This window comes from Eucalyptus grandis, chromosome 6 (genome assembly GCF_016545825.1).
Source record: "Eucalyptus grandis isolate ANBG69807.140 chromosome 6, ASM1654582v1, whole genome shotgun sequence".
Classification (NCBI taxonomy): Eukaryota; Viridiplantae; Streptophyta; class Magnoliopsida; order Myrtales; family Myrtaceae; genus Eucalyptus; species Eucalyptus grandis.
Window position 1 is genome coordinate 43,446,851 of NC_052617.1, and position 14,410 is coordinate 43,461,260.

The 14,410-nt window shown below is 41.7% G+C and overlaps 1 protein-coding gene across 3 annotated transcripts; it reads left to right on the forward strand.

Moving 5' to 3' along the window:
• The first annotated feature begins 10,856 nt into the window (after positions 1–10,856).
• On the forward strand, positions 10,857–14,197 carry LOC104450065 (trifunctional UDP-glucose 4,6-dehydratase/UDP-4-keto-6-deoxy-D-glucose 3,5-epimerase/UDP-4-keto-L-rhamnose-reductase RHM1). 3 transcript variants are annotated; one of them, XM_010064469.3, is made up of 3 exons: positions 10,857–11,037; positions 11,737–13,321; positions 13,416–13,932. In XM_010064469.3, exons 2-3 carry the CDS (start codon positions 11,750–11,752, stop codon positions 13,857–13,859), a joined length of 2,016 nt encoding a protein of 671 aa, XP_010062771.1. In that variant the 5' UTR covers positions 10,857–11,037; positions 11,737–11,749; the 3' UTR covers positions 13,860–13,932. The 3 variants fall into 3 exon arrangements, with proteins under 3 accessions (XP_010062771.1, XP_010062770.1, XP_039171614.1); XM_010064468.3 differs by having other exon boundaries at positions 10,857–11,033; XM_039315680.1 differs by lacking the exon at positions 10,857–11,037 and having other exon boundaries at positions 11,750–13,321; positions 13,416–14,197.
• Positions 14,198–14,410: the final 213 nt, after the last annotated feature.

Consider the following 14,410-nt stretch of genomic DNA (forward strand, 5'->3'; position numbering starts at 1 on the left):
AATGACATAAAAATTAACATTATAAAAATTTTACATTCAAATTTCTTAAGAAAAGAATAAAGAGAAAAAGTATACTACAAGTCCCAAAATGTTACAGATGGTAAGGTACCGAGTAAATTTCCCTTCCAAATGATGCACCCAACTATTGAAGTTTTTCTGTAATGCTGCAATCAAGTCTTTTCCTTCTTTTTCTTCTTTTTCTCTCGTACATTTGTAACATTTCAAATCTTTTAGACAGTCATTTAGGTAATTTACAAAGTTAATAGCCATTCATTGCACCCTTTTAAAAAATTTAACCCTCCATAGCAAGGAATGAAAAATTTTATGATTAGATCATGTTTCATACTCAGGTTGAGGATTTTCCACGATCTTTTCTCGTAAAAACACCTCAGGGCACCTAAAACACTGCTCATGATACAAAAGCCAAACCATCAAAAAGCTCCCCTTTTGACTATTGACATTTAAATTTTGCAATTATTTATAATGTCGTCTCATGCAAAATTATGATTCAAGAATAACGTGAAAAAGCAAATCCATGTCCACAGCACTTGCGTCCCTTTCGTAATAAAATCCAGTAAAAATTCGGAAACAAAAGAGCCTACCGGGAAGGGAGAAAGGCAGGTGGTGATGTGACGGTCTAGGCCGAGCGGCGATAATGTAGGTGGCGGGGGGACCCTCTCGGGACTCTGCAGATCCATTGAAGAGGGAGGGGCTGGTCGTTCGTTGACGAGGTAGTGCTGCTGCTTCCAGAAAGAGGCCCCGCTCCGTGCATCCTGGGAAGGGAAATTGTTTCTTTCCAGCTGGACTCATTGATGGACCGGCCCCTCCTGTTGCGACGCGATGATCAAAATTATGGACGTCTGGGCCATTAATCCCTTTTGAGAAATTGGCATTCGTGAAACGAAATCACCACCTGCGCTGCTCGCTACGCATGCCTTCCTAATTGGTCTCTCTCTTCGTCTTCATCTCCGTCGCTTGGAGGTGGAGGTCCGATTCGTGTTCGTTTTGTGCCTCGTCCTTGGGTCTGGGCTCACCGACGCATGTGAACAAGCAAAGGGAGAGGAGGACGAGTAGTGACAGCGTGTAAGAACTTTTTTAGTATGAGTTTCGTTAATTGATATTATAATTTACCGTTTTACGGTATTTTTTTTTAATAAGGTGAAGTATAAAGATTCTTGATTAGTCTAATATAGGCTCGTGTGAATCCAACAAAGCTCGATCTCTAATGAGAGGATCTGTGGCTTAAACTTCTATAAATAGTGATTAAATCTCTTACTTAACCATCATACATAGATATCCTAATACAAAAAGTGTTTATTGAATGAGTGAATGGCAGTTTCATTAAGCCAATATATAGAGGGTAATAGTGAAGAAGTTTTGAATCATCATAAGTATAAGAATCTCTTTTCTCCATTAATGTGTTCTAAATTATAATTATGAGGATTTTGGGCACCGTTTTTGCGACTTACACATTATTCATTGCCCAAACGAGCGGGCGGTGGTAAGGGTTGTCAAGCAGTGTCTTTGTGTTGTGGTTGGCGATAATGCCATTAGAGGTGGCAAGAGTTGGCGAGGTGGACAAGGTGAATAGTGGAGGAGCCCTTGTGGGGGGAGTCGCGTGGCTGTCGGATCGTGTTGCAAAATGGACGTGGTACGGGCATACCATAAGCGAGAAGGGTACCCTACACCCGAGATATTCAACAAAAGAAAACAATTTGATAGGCGCGGGTGGTAACTCGTTGGTATGATGGACATTGACTTATTGGATAAAAAAAGAATTTTTTTTGCATATAATCCAGTAATCGACATTAATTTTGGGAAACTTAAACAGACCAAACGTGCATTTTCCCCCTTCCTTAATATCAATTCATGAGACTTATAGAATGCTTCGTTAATGGCCACATAATTGAGTCTCCATGCACGAGCCCCAGCTCATTTCAAACCCAAACAAACGGAAGGATGGATGATGTTTTGTACTTTGGTCTGATTATTGGCGTTCCCTATCAAACAAAGGCCCGCCACCTGAGGTTCTCTAGGTTAACGATCTTTGTAAGTGGTGTAGCAATGGAGACGTGGGATTTGTCACTTTATTTTTTGGATAAATACAGACCATCAAATTTATTTTGAAATTATAATCAAGTTCTAAAATTTTAAAAATAGTATAATCAAATTCTAAAACTAATCAAGTTTATGCATTGAATACCTTGGTTAATTCCCTTCAATTTGAATAATAGAAAATGCTAATGTGACTTTTTTTTGTTGTTTTTTGAAGAGAGAGGTGCTAATAAAAATGCATCGTCAATCGTTTTATCTAAGATTAAGTCGGATGGCTTGTATGTGACTCCGACAGAAAAAAAGTTAATTTCTTTTTTAAAAGAAAGGCTAAAAAAGAATAGGAAAAGGAAAATAGCCAATTTTTTTTTCTAAAAGAGAAAACTGAAAGTGAAAATTTAAAAGAAAATACCCAAAGATCGAAAATAAGAAAACAAAATCCGGGAAAGAGAAAGCAGGGTCTGAGTGTTGAAGATGGCAACATCGCCACCCCGACCTTTGCCAATGAGAGTTGTCGGGTGCTAACTAATTATCGGATAAAATATTCTTCTTGGTTCTTGCCATTGATATTTACCTTTATGTCCATACAATCTAGTAATCGCCATTAATTTTGGGAAATTCAAACAGACCAAACGTGAATTTTTCTTCCTTCCTTTATATTAATTCATGAGACCTTCATACGCTGAGGATGATGATGTTTTGTGTTTTGGTCTGATTATTGGCATTCCCTATCAAAGAAAGGCCTGCCAACTGAGATTTTCTAGGTTAACAATATTTGTAAGTGGTGTGGCGATGGAGATTTGTGAGCTTTTTCAATTTATTTTTTGAGTAAGTACTGGCCATTAGCTTTATCGTCAAATAAAAATTGAATTCTAATATTTAAAAAAAAAAAATACATTCAAATTCTAAAATTAATCAAGTTTATGTATCGTGTACCTCTATTAACTCCCTCCAATTTGAGTAATTAAAAATGCCAATGTGACATTCTTTTTATTGTTTTCAAAAGAGAGAGGCACTAATAGAAGCACAACATCAATCGTTTTAGACAAGATCAAGATGGATGGCTTTTATGTGGCTCCAATCAAGGTAAAAAAAAAAAGCTTGAAGAAAAAGAAAAAAGGATAGGAAAAGAAAAATAGGCTTTTTTTTTGTTAAAAAAAAAAAAAACCAAGAGGACCGTTTTGCTAACGAGAGCTGTCGGCCTCCGGGAGGGTTGGCGAGGGATAGTGGCCGAACATTGTTTGGCAACCAAGAGGGCCGTTGGCCCTCTCCACCTCGCACGGCGGCGGCAGCACCCCTCGCCTCCAAATCGGCAAGACTCCTTGGATTGATTGGACCTAGCAGGCGATCCGAGATCCCGAGCTCATGGACCCTCCGAGTAAAATCTTGCTTCATGTGAGGGTTCTTGCTAATGCTCATCCATCTAACAAAAATTTCAATCCATTCATTTTGCAAAACCTTCCTTTATGTGAGGATTCCTGTGAATGCCAACAATTTTGGTCATTTTCTCCAACCGCCCTCCAACGTTTTCTCCTAAATTCATCGCGAGTGCATTCGAAATTGATTTGCACTATCTAACCTCGTGAATTCATGTAGGTTCACTCTTGAATTGACTCTATCTATCTAAATTTGCGCCATTCGACAATCCTAAAAAGTTGATTCTCTGGAGACTCGCAAGATCAATAGAGCTAGTAAAAAATCATGAGATCCCTTAATTGCGTGCATGAAGGGCTCGAGCGAGAGCCGCCGACCTTGTCATGCAAAATAACCCAAGCACACTTGTTTGGTGCTTGAATGGAGGTTTCGTTTATCTTTCTTCTTTTTAGTTTCTATATCTTTTAGCTTTTCTTCCTTTTAAAAAAGATTTTCCACTTTTCTTTTCAAAATGGCTACATGACAATCACACTAGTGCCTCCCTTAGTAAAAATGAAAAAAAAAAAAAGCCAATCATTACATCCGTGTCTTTCTTTGCTTAGAATGGATGAAGTTAATGGATAATTATTTTGCATTAATTTGATTGGTTTTAATATTTGATTGCCTCATTTGAAAATTTAAAAACTCAATTACACTTTTATAATAAATTTTAAAAATTTTGGTACACTTTATTCTTTATTCTTTTATTGTGAGCTTGTGGCAATGAATGAGCTAGCAGCCCCATAAAGGGAATGTTCCCCGGTTAAGAGAGGAAAGTTGAGATCTTCCTGAGATCTAATATTATAAGAGGATACTGGGTTGCCTTTGTTGGAGAATGTCAACAAAATTTGGAATGCTTTGTTTGGTCCGTGCCCATCATCATCTGGGGGATTCCTTCTAATTATGTTTTTTTTAATATAACCAAAAGACACTACCACAATTAGCTAGCTATCTAAAGAGGAACTAGCACAACAACATCCGAGTTCTCAAGACATGACAGAATTCATAAATATTGTTTCTCGAGTCAAAAGCATGAAATGGTCATTTTAATTGGATCAATCTCGGCATGGAAGGGAAATCGAAACCTAAATCAAGACTTTAGCTTCAACCGGGCATGAAATCAACCCTCTCGATAGCCGATGCTCGGGGTCGATGTTTGAGGCTAGAAAATTGCTAAGTCGGACGTCATGCGATGGACGTGAATCCTTCATCCGTCACAGCAGGCATTAGACAACTGCACGCCATCGTCCTTTCGATTTCGCGTTTCTTGAATTGGAAGACGGACACGGCAAATCCTCCGCTCCGGTCTAATTCACGGTTGATTGCGTAAGGCTAGTGGCTCCAATTCAAAAGGTGAACATATGCATGAAATCGAGGCAAACCTACTGCTTTCTCCCTTCCTCTCGTTTCTTTTCGGATGGGCTATGCCAAAATTTCTCCTCCTTTTCCCATCGCGGCAGACACCTTTCAATCCAATCGTGTCGAGTGGTTTCGACGCGCTCGAGGAGTCAACTTCTTGTAGGAAGGGTACACCTACCTTTAAAATCATCTTTGCACCTTCCGTTCCACGAATCGAAAGGCGAACCCTTATCCGGTCATCAATCTCTTTGGTACCTCAGAGAGTTGGTTGTGGAATTAAATGCGATCGATTCAGGTCGTGCACTCGATGCAATTTTTTATTCGACGAGAGGGCCTTATAGGGCGATCGTGTTCATGATCGGGACCACGGAAATGCCAGTCGTTGAATTGTATAACCAATAAGAAAGAACGAGAGGAATATTCGCGGAAGATCTGCACCAAATCTCACTTAATACTGAAAACACTAACGTGTCTATTAACCTAAGCATTTTAGCTCCAACTCACTCGGAACCCTGTCGCGCATATCGCATGCCTCCTTTCTCATCCTTTTTTTTAAATTTGCAATCACATACCTTACACTTTTATAATTAAGAATGTATTCGTTTCGTGAAAAATAAATAATTCGAAAAATATTTTCTTAAAAATATTATTTGTACAATGGGGTACTGAAAAGAGTGGGAGTCCTGTCGTATACGGACCTTGTCGCACTATGAGGTCCTAAGTTGGGTTGTTTGAGAATGTAGCCCTAATCAAGCACTAAATTTTGTACAAAGCTAAACATGAGAGAACCATAGCAAGCAAGTACCGTGAGAAAAAAGATGAAATAGACTTTGAAAATAAAGTCAAAGAGTGCTTGAAATTATTAAGAGGAAAGCGAATGAGGGCTGACAATGCACCTCATTTGGATGTGGAATGGTGATGAGCCGGTCTGCCAATTTTTTTTTTTTTTGTCAGAAGATGGTTGATATTCATCACTAGCCCGTAAAATGGGCACCATAAGCTGGTACATCTAGACATAATATTGAAAGCAAAGGCATAGAAGGATACTTAACCCAATTAGTAAGAAGGGTGTTTGATCGATGTGCACGTGCGACCCAATCCGCTGCCATATTGGTCTTCCTAGGCTCGTATTGAATAGAGATATCACCGATTTAGGCTGCAAGAAGCTTGCAATCCATAATGAAATGTTGGGCTTGCCAGGGGGGTCTTCGCGGCCCATGATGCTATCAACAAGTGATAAGTTGTTGGTTGATACGTGGAGTGGCAGATCAAGAGTGTTGAAGACTTGAGGGGCTTCAGTTCATGCGGTTTGGTTGCTTCTCATATCTTTTACCCACTGTAAAGCCCTGCGCATAGCTAGGGTTTCTGCAATCATGGCTGATGGAGCAGAAATCGGCTCGGCGAAGCCCTCGATGAGGCGACCAACAGTAGTTTGGCATACCCCTGCCACCGATCCTGTCTGGTTCGAGCTACTCCAAGCAGCATCAATGTTGAGCTTCAACGAAAATAGGTCAAGGGGTTTCCAGGTTTCGCAGCTGGTTTGTGTGGTGCTGTGCTATTTGATGGTTTCTTCCCCTGTTTTCCCCATTTCAGGTGCAGATCTGCTGTAATCCAGGCGTTTTCTTGGGTGCGAGAGGGAGCCGGCTTGATTCCCCTGAAGATTGCAGCATTGTGGGTCAGCCAGATGTTCCACAGAAGAGCTGCAAAGAGGGCTTTTGATCTGTCATCAATTTTGGTGGTAAGATTCTCAAAAATCCACTTATCTATTCTGGTTATGTGTTCTGGGTTTGTGTTGGCTTGATTTTGAGGGTCTAACCATATGGTTTTTGTCCAACCACAGAGGATGAAGAGGTGCTCCATGGTTTCTGGGGCTTGGCCGCAAATCTGGCACAACAGATCAGGTATCATTTTTCTTCGATGAAGATTTTCTTTGGTTAGGAGTGAATTGTTGCATATATTCCAAATTAGGAATCGGATTTTGGGGATGTAGGAAGTTTCCATATTGTAGGCTAGAGCGACTTTGGTGTTTGGTATAATGGGAGGGTTGTTGGTTGTTTAGATGCGTGGCTGAGCTGTGTATGCGATTGTATCCGCTTTTGACAGTGTAGATGCCTGACTTGTTTGCAGTCCATACAAGTTTGTCTGGTCTAGAATGAAGGCAGAGGGGTTGAGCTAGTATCTCGTCAGCTATATCTTCCTGAAATAGGGCTGTAACTCTGTTCACATTCCACTTTTTGCTACCGCTTTCTATTAGATCAGCCATTAATCGTGGTTCTTCCTTATTAGCTGGACCAATGAGTCTTTTAGTAGGCAACCATAAATCTTCACGTATTTTAATCGTTTTCCCATCCCCAATCTCCCACTTGGTAGCTGGTTCAATTACTTCTCTCCCCTGTAAAATACTCTGCCAACCCCACGATGGTCAATTGCCTTTTTTTGCTGCTCAAAAATCACTTCTAGGAAAGTAGATGCTTTTCAGCACTTTGCACCATAAGGCATTTGGTTGATTGATAATCCTCCATGCCTATTTTCCTAGCATGGCTAAGTTAAAATTCTGCAAATCTTTGAAACCCAAACCACCATTATCCTTCCTAATTTTCAATTCTTCCCACTTTTTCCAATGGGCACCTCTTTTTTCAGCATGTTGTTTCCACCAAAAGGAAGCTATTCTTTTCTCTATGGTTTGACATATAGAAGTTGGAATTTTAAATATAGACATCACATACTGAGGAATGGCCTGAATGATTGTTTTAATAAGGATTTCATTGCCAGCTTTTGAAATTAGTTTCTCTTTCCACCCTTCCAATTTCCTTTCTACCATTGTCAACATCCAAGCAAACATTTGCTTTTTTTGTTTTCCCCCAATCAGCTGGAATACCGAGATACTTTCGTAAATGTTCAGTGATAGTAACTCTCAAGTCTGAAGCTAGATTCTGTTTGAGATGAGGAGGGCAGCTCTTCTCAACAAAAAGCCCAGATTTGTTGAGGTTTATCGCTTGGCCTGTCACGTAACAATACTAATTCAGTACATTAGAAACATTCTGAGCTTCTCAGATTATGTCATCTAGGAATAAAATGGCATCATCTGCAAATAGGAGATGAGATAGAGTTAGACAAGTAGGATTTAACCGAATACCCTTAATAGTTTCATCTTGAACAGCTTTGCGCATTAGGGTAGAGAGGATATTTGTCATGATAATAAAGAGATAGGGTGAGAGGGGATCCCCTTGTTTGATACCTCTAGTAGGTTTAAACTCAGCTGATGGCTCACCATTAATCAAGATATTAAAAGATACTAAAGAGATGCATATTTTAATCCGTTGAACCCATCTCGTATGAAAGCCCAACTTCAGCATGTAATCACAAAAAAAAATCCCATTCCACTTGTCATATACTTTTTGCATATCTATATTGAGAATAGCTTGATGTTTGTGGGTCCTTTTTCTCACCCTTAATTGATGGATCACCTCTTGAACAATAAAGATATTGTTTTGGATCAGCTTGTTGCTCATAAAAGCTATTTGTTCTTCTGAAATGAGCATTGGCAGCCATGGTTTAAGCCTAGTTAGCTAGCACTTTGGCAATGATTTTGTAATTGAAATTGCAGAGGCTATGGGTCTGAATTGGGTGATGTTTTCTGGGTTAGAGACTTTAGGGACGAGAGTAATATAGGTTTCTGTTTATTGCTGGTTCAAATATACCTAGGCTGAGGAAAGAGTTTACCATGTTGAAGAGATCGCCATTGATGATGGGTCACTGACTTTGATAGAATAAGCCAGTTAAACCATCCGAGCCCGGTGCCTTAGAGACCCCTAGCTGAAAAACTGCAGCTCTAATTTCTTCTTGAGTAGCTGGCTTGATTAAATCTTCATTTATCTCCTCAGTTATCACAACTTGACACTGATTCAATACAGGTTGATAATTCCGGTCGCCAACAGAAGTGAATAAAGATTGATAAAAGCTGGTAATGTGATGAGTGATGGTTTCAAGATCCCTGCACTAGGTATGATCATCTAGCCGAAGCATAGAGATTTTGTTTCAATGTCGTCGTTGAATGGTGTTGCATGAAAATACTTAGTATTTTGATCGCCCCATTTTAGCCACTCAATTCTTGATTTCATACACCAATATATCTCTTCTTGCCTTCATAGTACTTCAATCTTCCGAGTTATGCTGCTGGTTTCTTCTCTGTAGTGTTCTCCAGTGGTGCTGTTTGTTAGTTCCATAAGACGAAATTTGAGGGAGTTAATTTGTTTTTGGGCATTCTGGAATTTTCCCCTGCTCCATTTGTGTAAATCTACTTTCAGCCGTTGTAGTTTTTAAAGAAAACTGGTAGTAGTAGGGTTATGTACATTCCATACCCGTTGCATGACTTGCTCAAAATCAAGGTCTTCAAGCCAAAATGGCTGAAACCTAAACTATTGCTGGAATTTCCTGCCTGCTTGATAGCGGGATAGGATAATCGGGCTATGATCCGAGTCGATGGCTGGTAGAGTAAAGGCCTGTGCATTGGGATGTTGCACTCTCTGGTCCATAGTACATAGTACCCTATCTAACCTCTTTTTAACTAATGTAGTCCCTTCTCTTTTATTTGACCAGGTGAAGGCATAACCCTTGCTTTCAACATCCATCAGAGAGCAGTCATCTAAGAAGTCCCGGAAAGCCGCAGTGCGATATCGGTCCACCTCCCTGCATCCAACATTTTCCCAATGGTAAAGTATTTCATTAAAATCCCCAATACATAGCCATGGTAACGAGTTGGAGGAGTTGCTGTCTTTCACTAGGCGCCAAAATCTAAGTCACTCTTGAAAATTTGTGGGTGCATGCAAAAAGGAAATACGCATTAGGCTGCCACTTTGAACATCTTTACATTTAGTATTAATGAGATCCTTGTAACTCCCTTCCACTTCCACTTGGATCTCTTCGTCCCACATCAGTGCTAAACCTCCAGCTATGCCAACTGGTTCAATAATATAGGAATGCTTTAAAAGAGTATTTTTCCTTACTCGCTCCACGACATGATTCTGATTTTTTTTTTCCATGATGAACACCAGGTTGGGCCGTTCTTGAGCCACAAGGGCTCTAAAGTGCTGGACTGTCAAAGGGTTGCTCAGCCCTTGACATTCCAGCTAAGAAGTTTCATCTTTGCTGAGGTGGCTTTTTGGGGCCAGCCACCAAAGCCCTTGTGCTTACCCCTTCCTAGGACTGGACCAGGGTATCCAACAGTAGAGTTTCATCCAACACATGCTCTTGTGTCATTTTCTTTTCATAGGGATTGACCATTTTTTGTTTCTTTGCTACAGGAGCTTTGTAGTTTCATATTTCAGTTCTCGGGCATCCGGAGCATGTCTCGTTACACCTTCAGGCATCTCGCATCTCATCTGGCATCACGAGGACTCCAAGACTCCAGGGTTCAATTCGGAGTATACCGTGTTACACCCTTCTAGTTATCCAGATTACGGTTATCCTGACAGTGGATGCCGATCTCCCTACGGGCCCTGTACTTGTGGGGTTCATCGTTTTGTATGCCCAAGTCAATGGGTGTACAGTGGGGCCGCTTCCACTTTCGGATGACATCGTTTCGAGTGTGGTCGAGTAGGAGGAGGACTGGGGGAGGATGGTATCATTTTTTTACCAATTAAATCAACCCCAAATCCAAGACAGATGTCAACCGACAATTTGGGGAGTTCTTTTCCGTGGTCAATCATTGCTCGCTAGCCACGTGGCACGTTATTATTGAACGTAACGATGACCGAAAATTCTAATATTCTGTTTCCCAAAAAACGTTTGAATTTTCTTCCCTTACCTTTTATATTTCCACCTACACGCTTGCACCGACACATTCTGTGGTTGCCGAATATGCCCCCGTCAATCGACAGCCAGAAAACGCGTCAATAAAAAGTGGCCGCTCGGCGTCGTCGATCGCCCCCGCAAATCGCTCGACGAGGAGGGCGAAATCGTGATTTCGCTTTGACCCAGCGACCACGCTTCGGCGATCTCCCGAAGCGACGTCGTCCGACTATAAGTAGCAGCCAGAGATCTCTGCTCGCTTCGTCGTCGTCGTCTCCGAAACCGAAACTCGCTCCGTCTTCGCGTCCTCCGTTCGTTGTCTGTCCGAATTCCGATACGATCCGATACGATCCGGTCGGATTCGCGAGCGCCCGAAGCCGAGGCCGATCGGACCTGGATCTCGACTCCGATCTGCGACTGTGAGTACGCATCGTCGACGTTTGATTGCAATGCGATCTGTTTTCTGGATAATGTATTTGTCTTCCTTTGTTGATGCGCTCGGAGGAGCTTGTTTGTCGTCCGATGCAATGGTTGGCTGCTTTTTTTTTTTTTTTTTTGGTGTGGATCTCGTGTAGTACGGGTTCTTCTCCTTTGTTTTTGGGCTTCTGCTGCTTTCATTTCCTCGATATCCCGTGTTTGATGAATGGTCGGGTGTATCTGCTTGTTGAATTCGTCGTTCGTGTTGCTTTTTGGCGGATACGGTTTGTGGCTGGGGAGGAAGCGGTGGAGAGAGTGAAGGTTTTGGTTTCCGAGGCGATCTGGTTGTGATTTGATCTGCTTGATTTGCCGGAGAGTGGAAAGTGAAAACTTGATGTGGCCATGTCATTTTGCCTTGTTTTCATTGAGTCCAGTCGGTCGAGTTACGCTCGCAAGAGCAAATTTTTGGGGGCTTTCGTCTATGAGATCGTGGATTTAGTCGCATCTGGTGCAGTCATTTTCTTGTCCTCGTTTTGATTGAGAGGCATGTGATCTTTCCTTCTGATCTGGGTCTTTTTAATCCTCTGCACATTGATGGAGGATCGAGGATGGAGGATGTATAGATTGCGTCTTGGAATATGTGATTGCATTTTATTTTCAGTTGACCTGAGGATCTGAATTACTCTTACCATGGTTGATTTGCAGAGGTTGCTAGGTGATGGCTAATTATACCCCGAAGAATATCCTCATTACTGGGGCGGCTGGGTTCATTGCATCCCATGTCGCTAACCGCCTCATTCGTAATTACCCTGAATACAAGATAGTTGTGCTCGACAAACTCGACTATTGCTCCAACCTGAAAAACCTGAGTCCTTCACAATCATCCCCCAACTTCAAGTTTGTGAAGGGAGACATCGGAAGTGCTGACCTTGTGAACTACCTTCTCATCACGGAGTCTATTGACACCATAATGCATTTTGCTGCTCAGACCCACGTCGACAATTCCTTTGGCAACAGCTTTGAGTTTACCAAGAATAATATTTATGGTACTCATGTCCTCTTAGAAGCCTGTAAGGTGACAGGGCAGATCAGGAGATTCATCCACGTGAGCACTGATGAAGTTTATGGAGAAACGGATGAGGATGCGGCGGTAGGAAATCATGAGGCATCTCAACTCCTCCCCACAAATCCTTACTCAGCAACAAAGGCTGGAGCGGAGATGCTTGTCATGGCATATGGCAGGTCATATGGGTTACCTGTCATAACGACCCGTGGGAACAATGTTTATGGGCCAAATCAATTTCCTGAAAAGTTGATCCCAAAGTTTATCCTTTTGGCTATGAGAGGGAAGCCTCTTCCCATTCATGGAGATGGATCCAACGTCCGTAGTTACCTCTACTGTGAGGATGTTGCTGAGGCTTTTGAGGTAGTTCTTCACAAGGGTGAGGTTGGTCATGTCTACAACATCGGCACGAAGAAGGAAAGAAGAGTAATTGATGTGGCTAGGGACGTATGCAAACTTTTCTCCATGGACTCAGAAACCAGCATTAAGTTCGTAGAGAATAGGCCATTTAATGATCAGAGGTACTTTTTGGATGATCAGAAGCTGAAGAACATAGGCTGGTCAGAGCGGACTACGTGGGAAGAGGGGCTGAAGAAGACTATGGACTGGTACATTAATAATCCTGATTGGTGGGGTGATGTTTCTGGAGCGCTTCTCCCTCATCCAAGGATGCTGATGATGCCGGGTGGTATTGAAAGGCATTTTGATGATTCCGAAGGAGGCGAATCTCCATCAAACGTCCCCACAGCTTCTAATCAGTCCAAGATGGTTGTTCCACCTTCAAAAAATGCGACTTCAGCCAAGAAACCTTCCTTGAAGTTCCTGATATATGGTAAGACCGGTTGGATTGGAGGTCTACTTGGGAGGCTATGCGAGAATGAAGGAATCCCATTTGAGTATGGAAAAGGGCGCCTTGAGGAGCGGTCACAGCTTGTGGCAGACATACAGAATGTTAAACCCACCCATGTTTTCAATGCTGCTGGTGTAACTGGTAGGCCGAATGTTGATTGGTGCGAATCCCATAAGACCGAAACCATCCGCACCAATGTTGCTGGAACCTTGACTCTGGCAGATGTCTGTAGGGAGCATGGGCTTTTGATGATGAATTATGCCACAGGCTGTATATTTGAGTATGATGCTGCACACCCAGAGGGCTCGGGCATTGGCTATAAGGAGGAAGACAAACCCAATTTTACTGGCTCCTTCTATTCCAAGACAAAGGCCATGGTAAGTTGACTTGCGATTTCTATAATTTGCCCATATTGCCTCCATGAATTGTTCTCTTTATGGATGCACTGATCGTATCTGATTGTGAAAACAGGTTGAAGAGCTTTTGAAGGAATACGACAACGTTTGCACACTCAGAGTCCGTATGCCAATATCCTCTGACCTCAACAACCCCCGCAATTTCATTACCAAGATTTCGCGCTATAGCAAGGTGGTTAACATTCCGAATAGTATGACCATTTTGGATGAGCTGCTTCCCATCTCAATTGAGATGGCAAAGCGGAACTTGAGGGGAATATGGAACTTCACAAATCCTGGAGTCGTGAGCCATAATGAGATTTTGGAGATGTACAAGCAGTATATTGATCCCCAATTCAAGTGGATGAACTTTACATTGGAAGAGCAAGCGAAAGTGATTGTTGCCCCCCGAAGCAATAACGAGATGGATGCTACTAAGTTGAAGAAAGAGTTTCCAGATTTGCTACCAATCAAGGAGTCACTGATCAAGTACGTGTTTGAACCGAACAGGAAGAACTAAGCAGATGACTGGTTTTCGGCAGTGGTCGTCTCGTTCAGTATGTGCCCATTGCTTGAGGTTTTGTAGTTGGATTACAAACGCCATTCCTTCCATATTCATCCGATTGTTTCTACGGTTGTCCCCGAGGAACGAGGATAGTTCTGCTAGTGATTCAATTTGTAATTTTTACAAGCTGGCTAGTACGTTTTCTCCAGTCCTTTCTTTTGGGCTGGCTATTTGATTCTTTTAGTCCCTATGTCATCTTATTCTTGGATGACATGATATTTATTTTTCTACTCTATGAGAACTAATAATTATTTTTGACATGTTATAATTTTATAAGATAGCCTCTGTCCGTATACCTGCTCGGTTTGCGGCAAATTAATTCTGAATCTTTCTTTGGCATCACGAGTTTGAGATTTAAAACAATGGATCTTTTTAATGTGCCGAGTTAATTAGCAATCATGTTAATGAACCTGTCAACGAGTGTCCTGAAGGTACTCAGCAGGCAATTAGTTAAGAAAATTTCATAGCTCTCGCTAAAATATCAATACCTCAAAAATTGAATTATT

Excerpts from the sequence above, each read along its gene's own strand:
- LOC104450065 (XM_010064469.3), top strand. The coding sequence starts at position 11,750 with ATGGCTAATTATACCCCGAAGAATATCCTCATTACTGGGGCGGCTGGG. Across the intron at positions 13,322-13,415 it reads ATTCCAAGACAAAGGCCATG|GTTGAAGAGCTTTTGAAGGA; the intron begins GTAAGTTGACTT and ends TTGTGAAAACAG.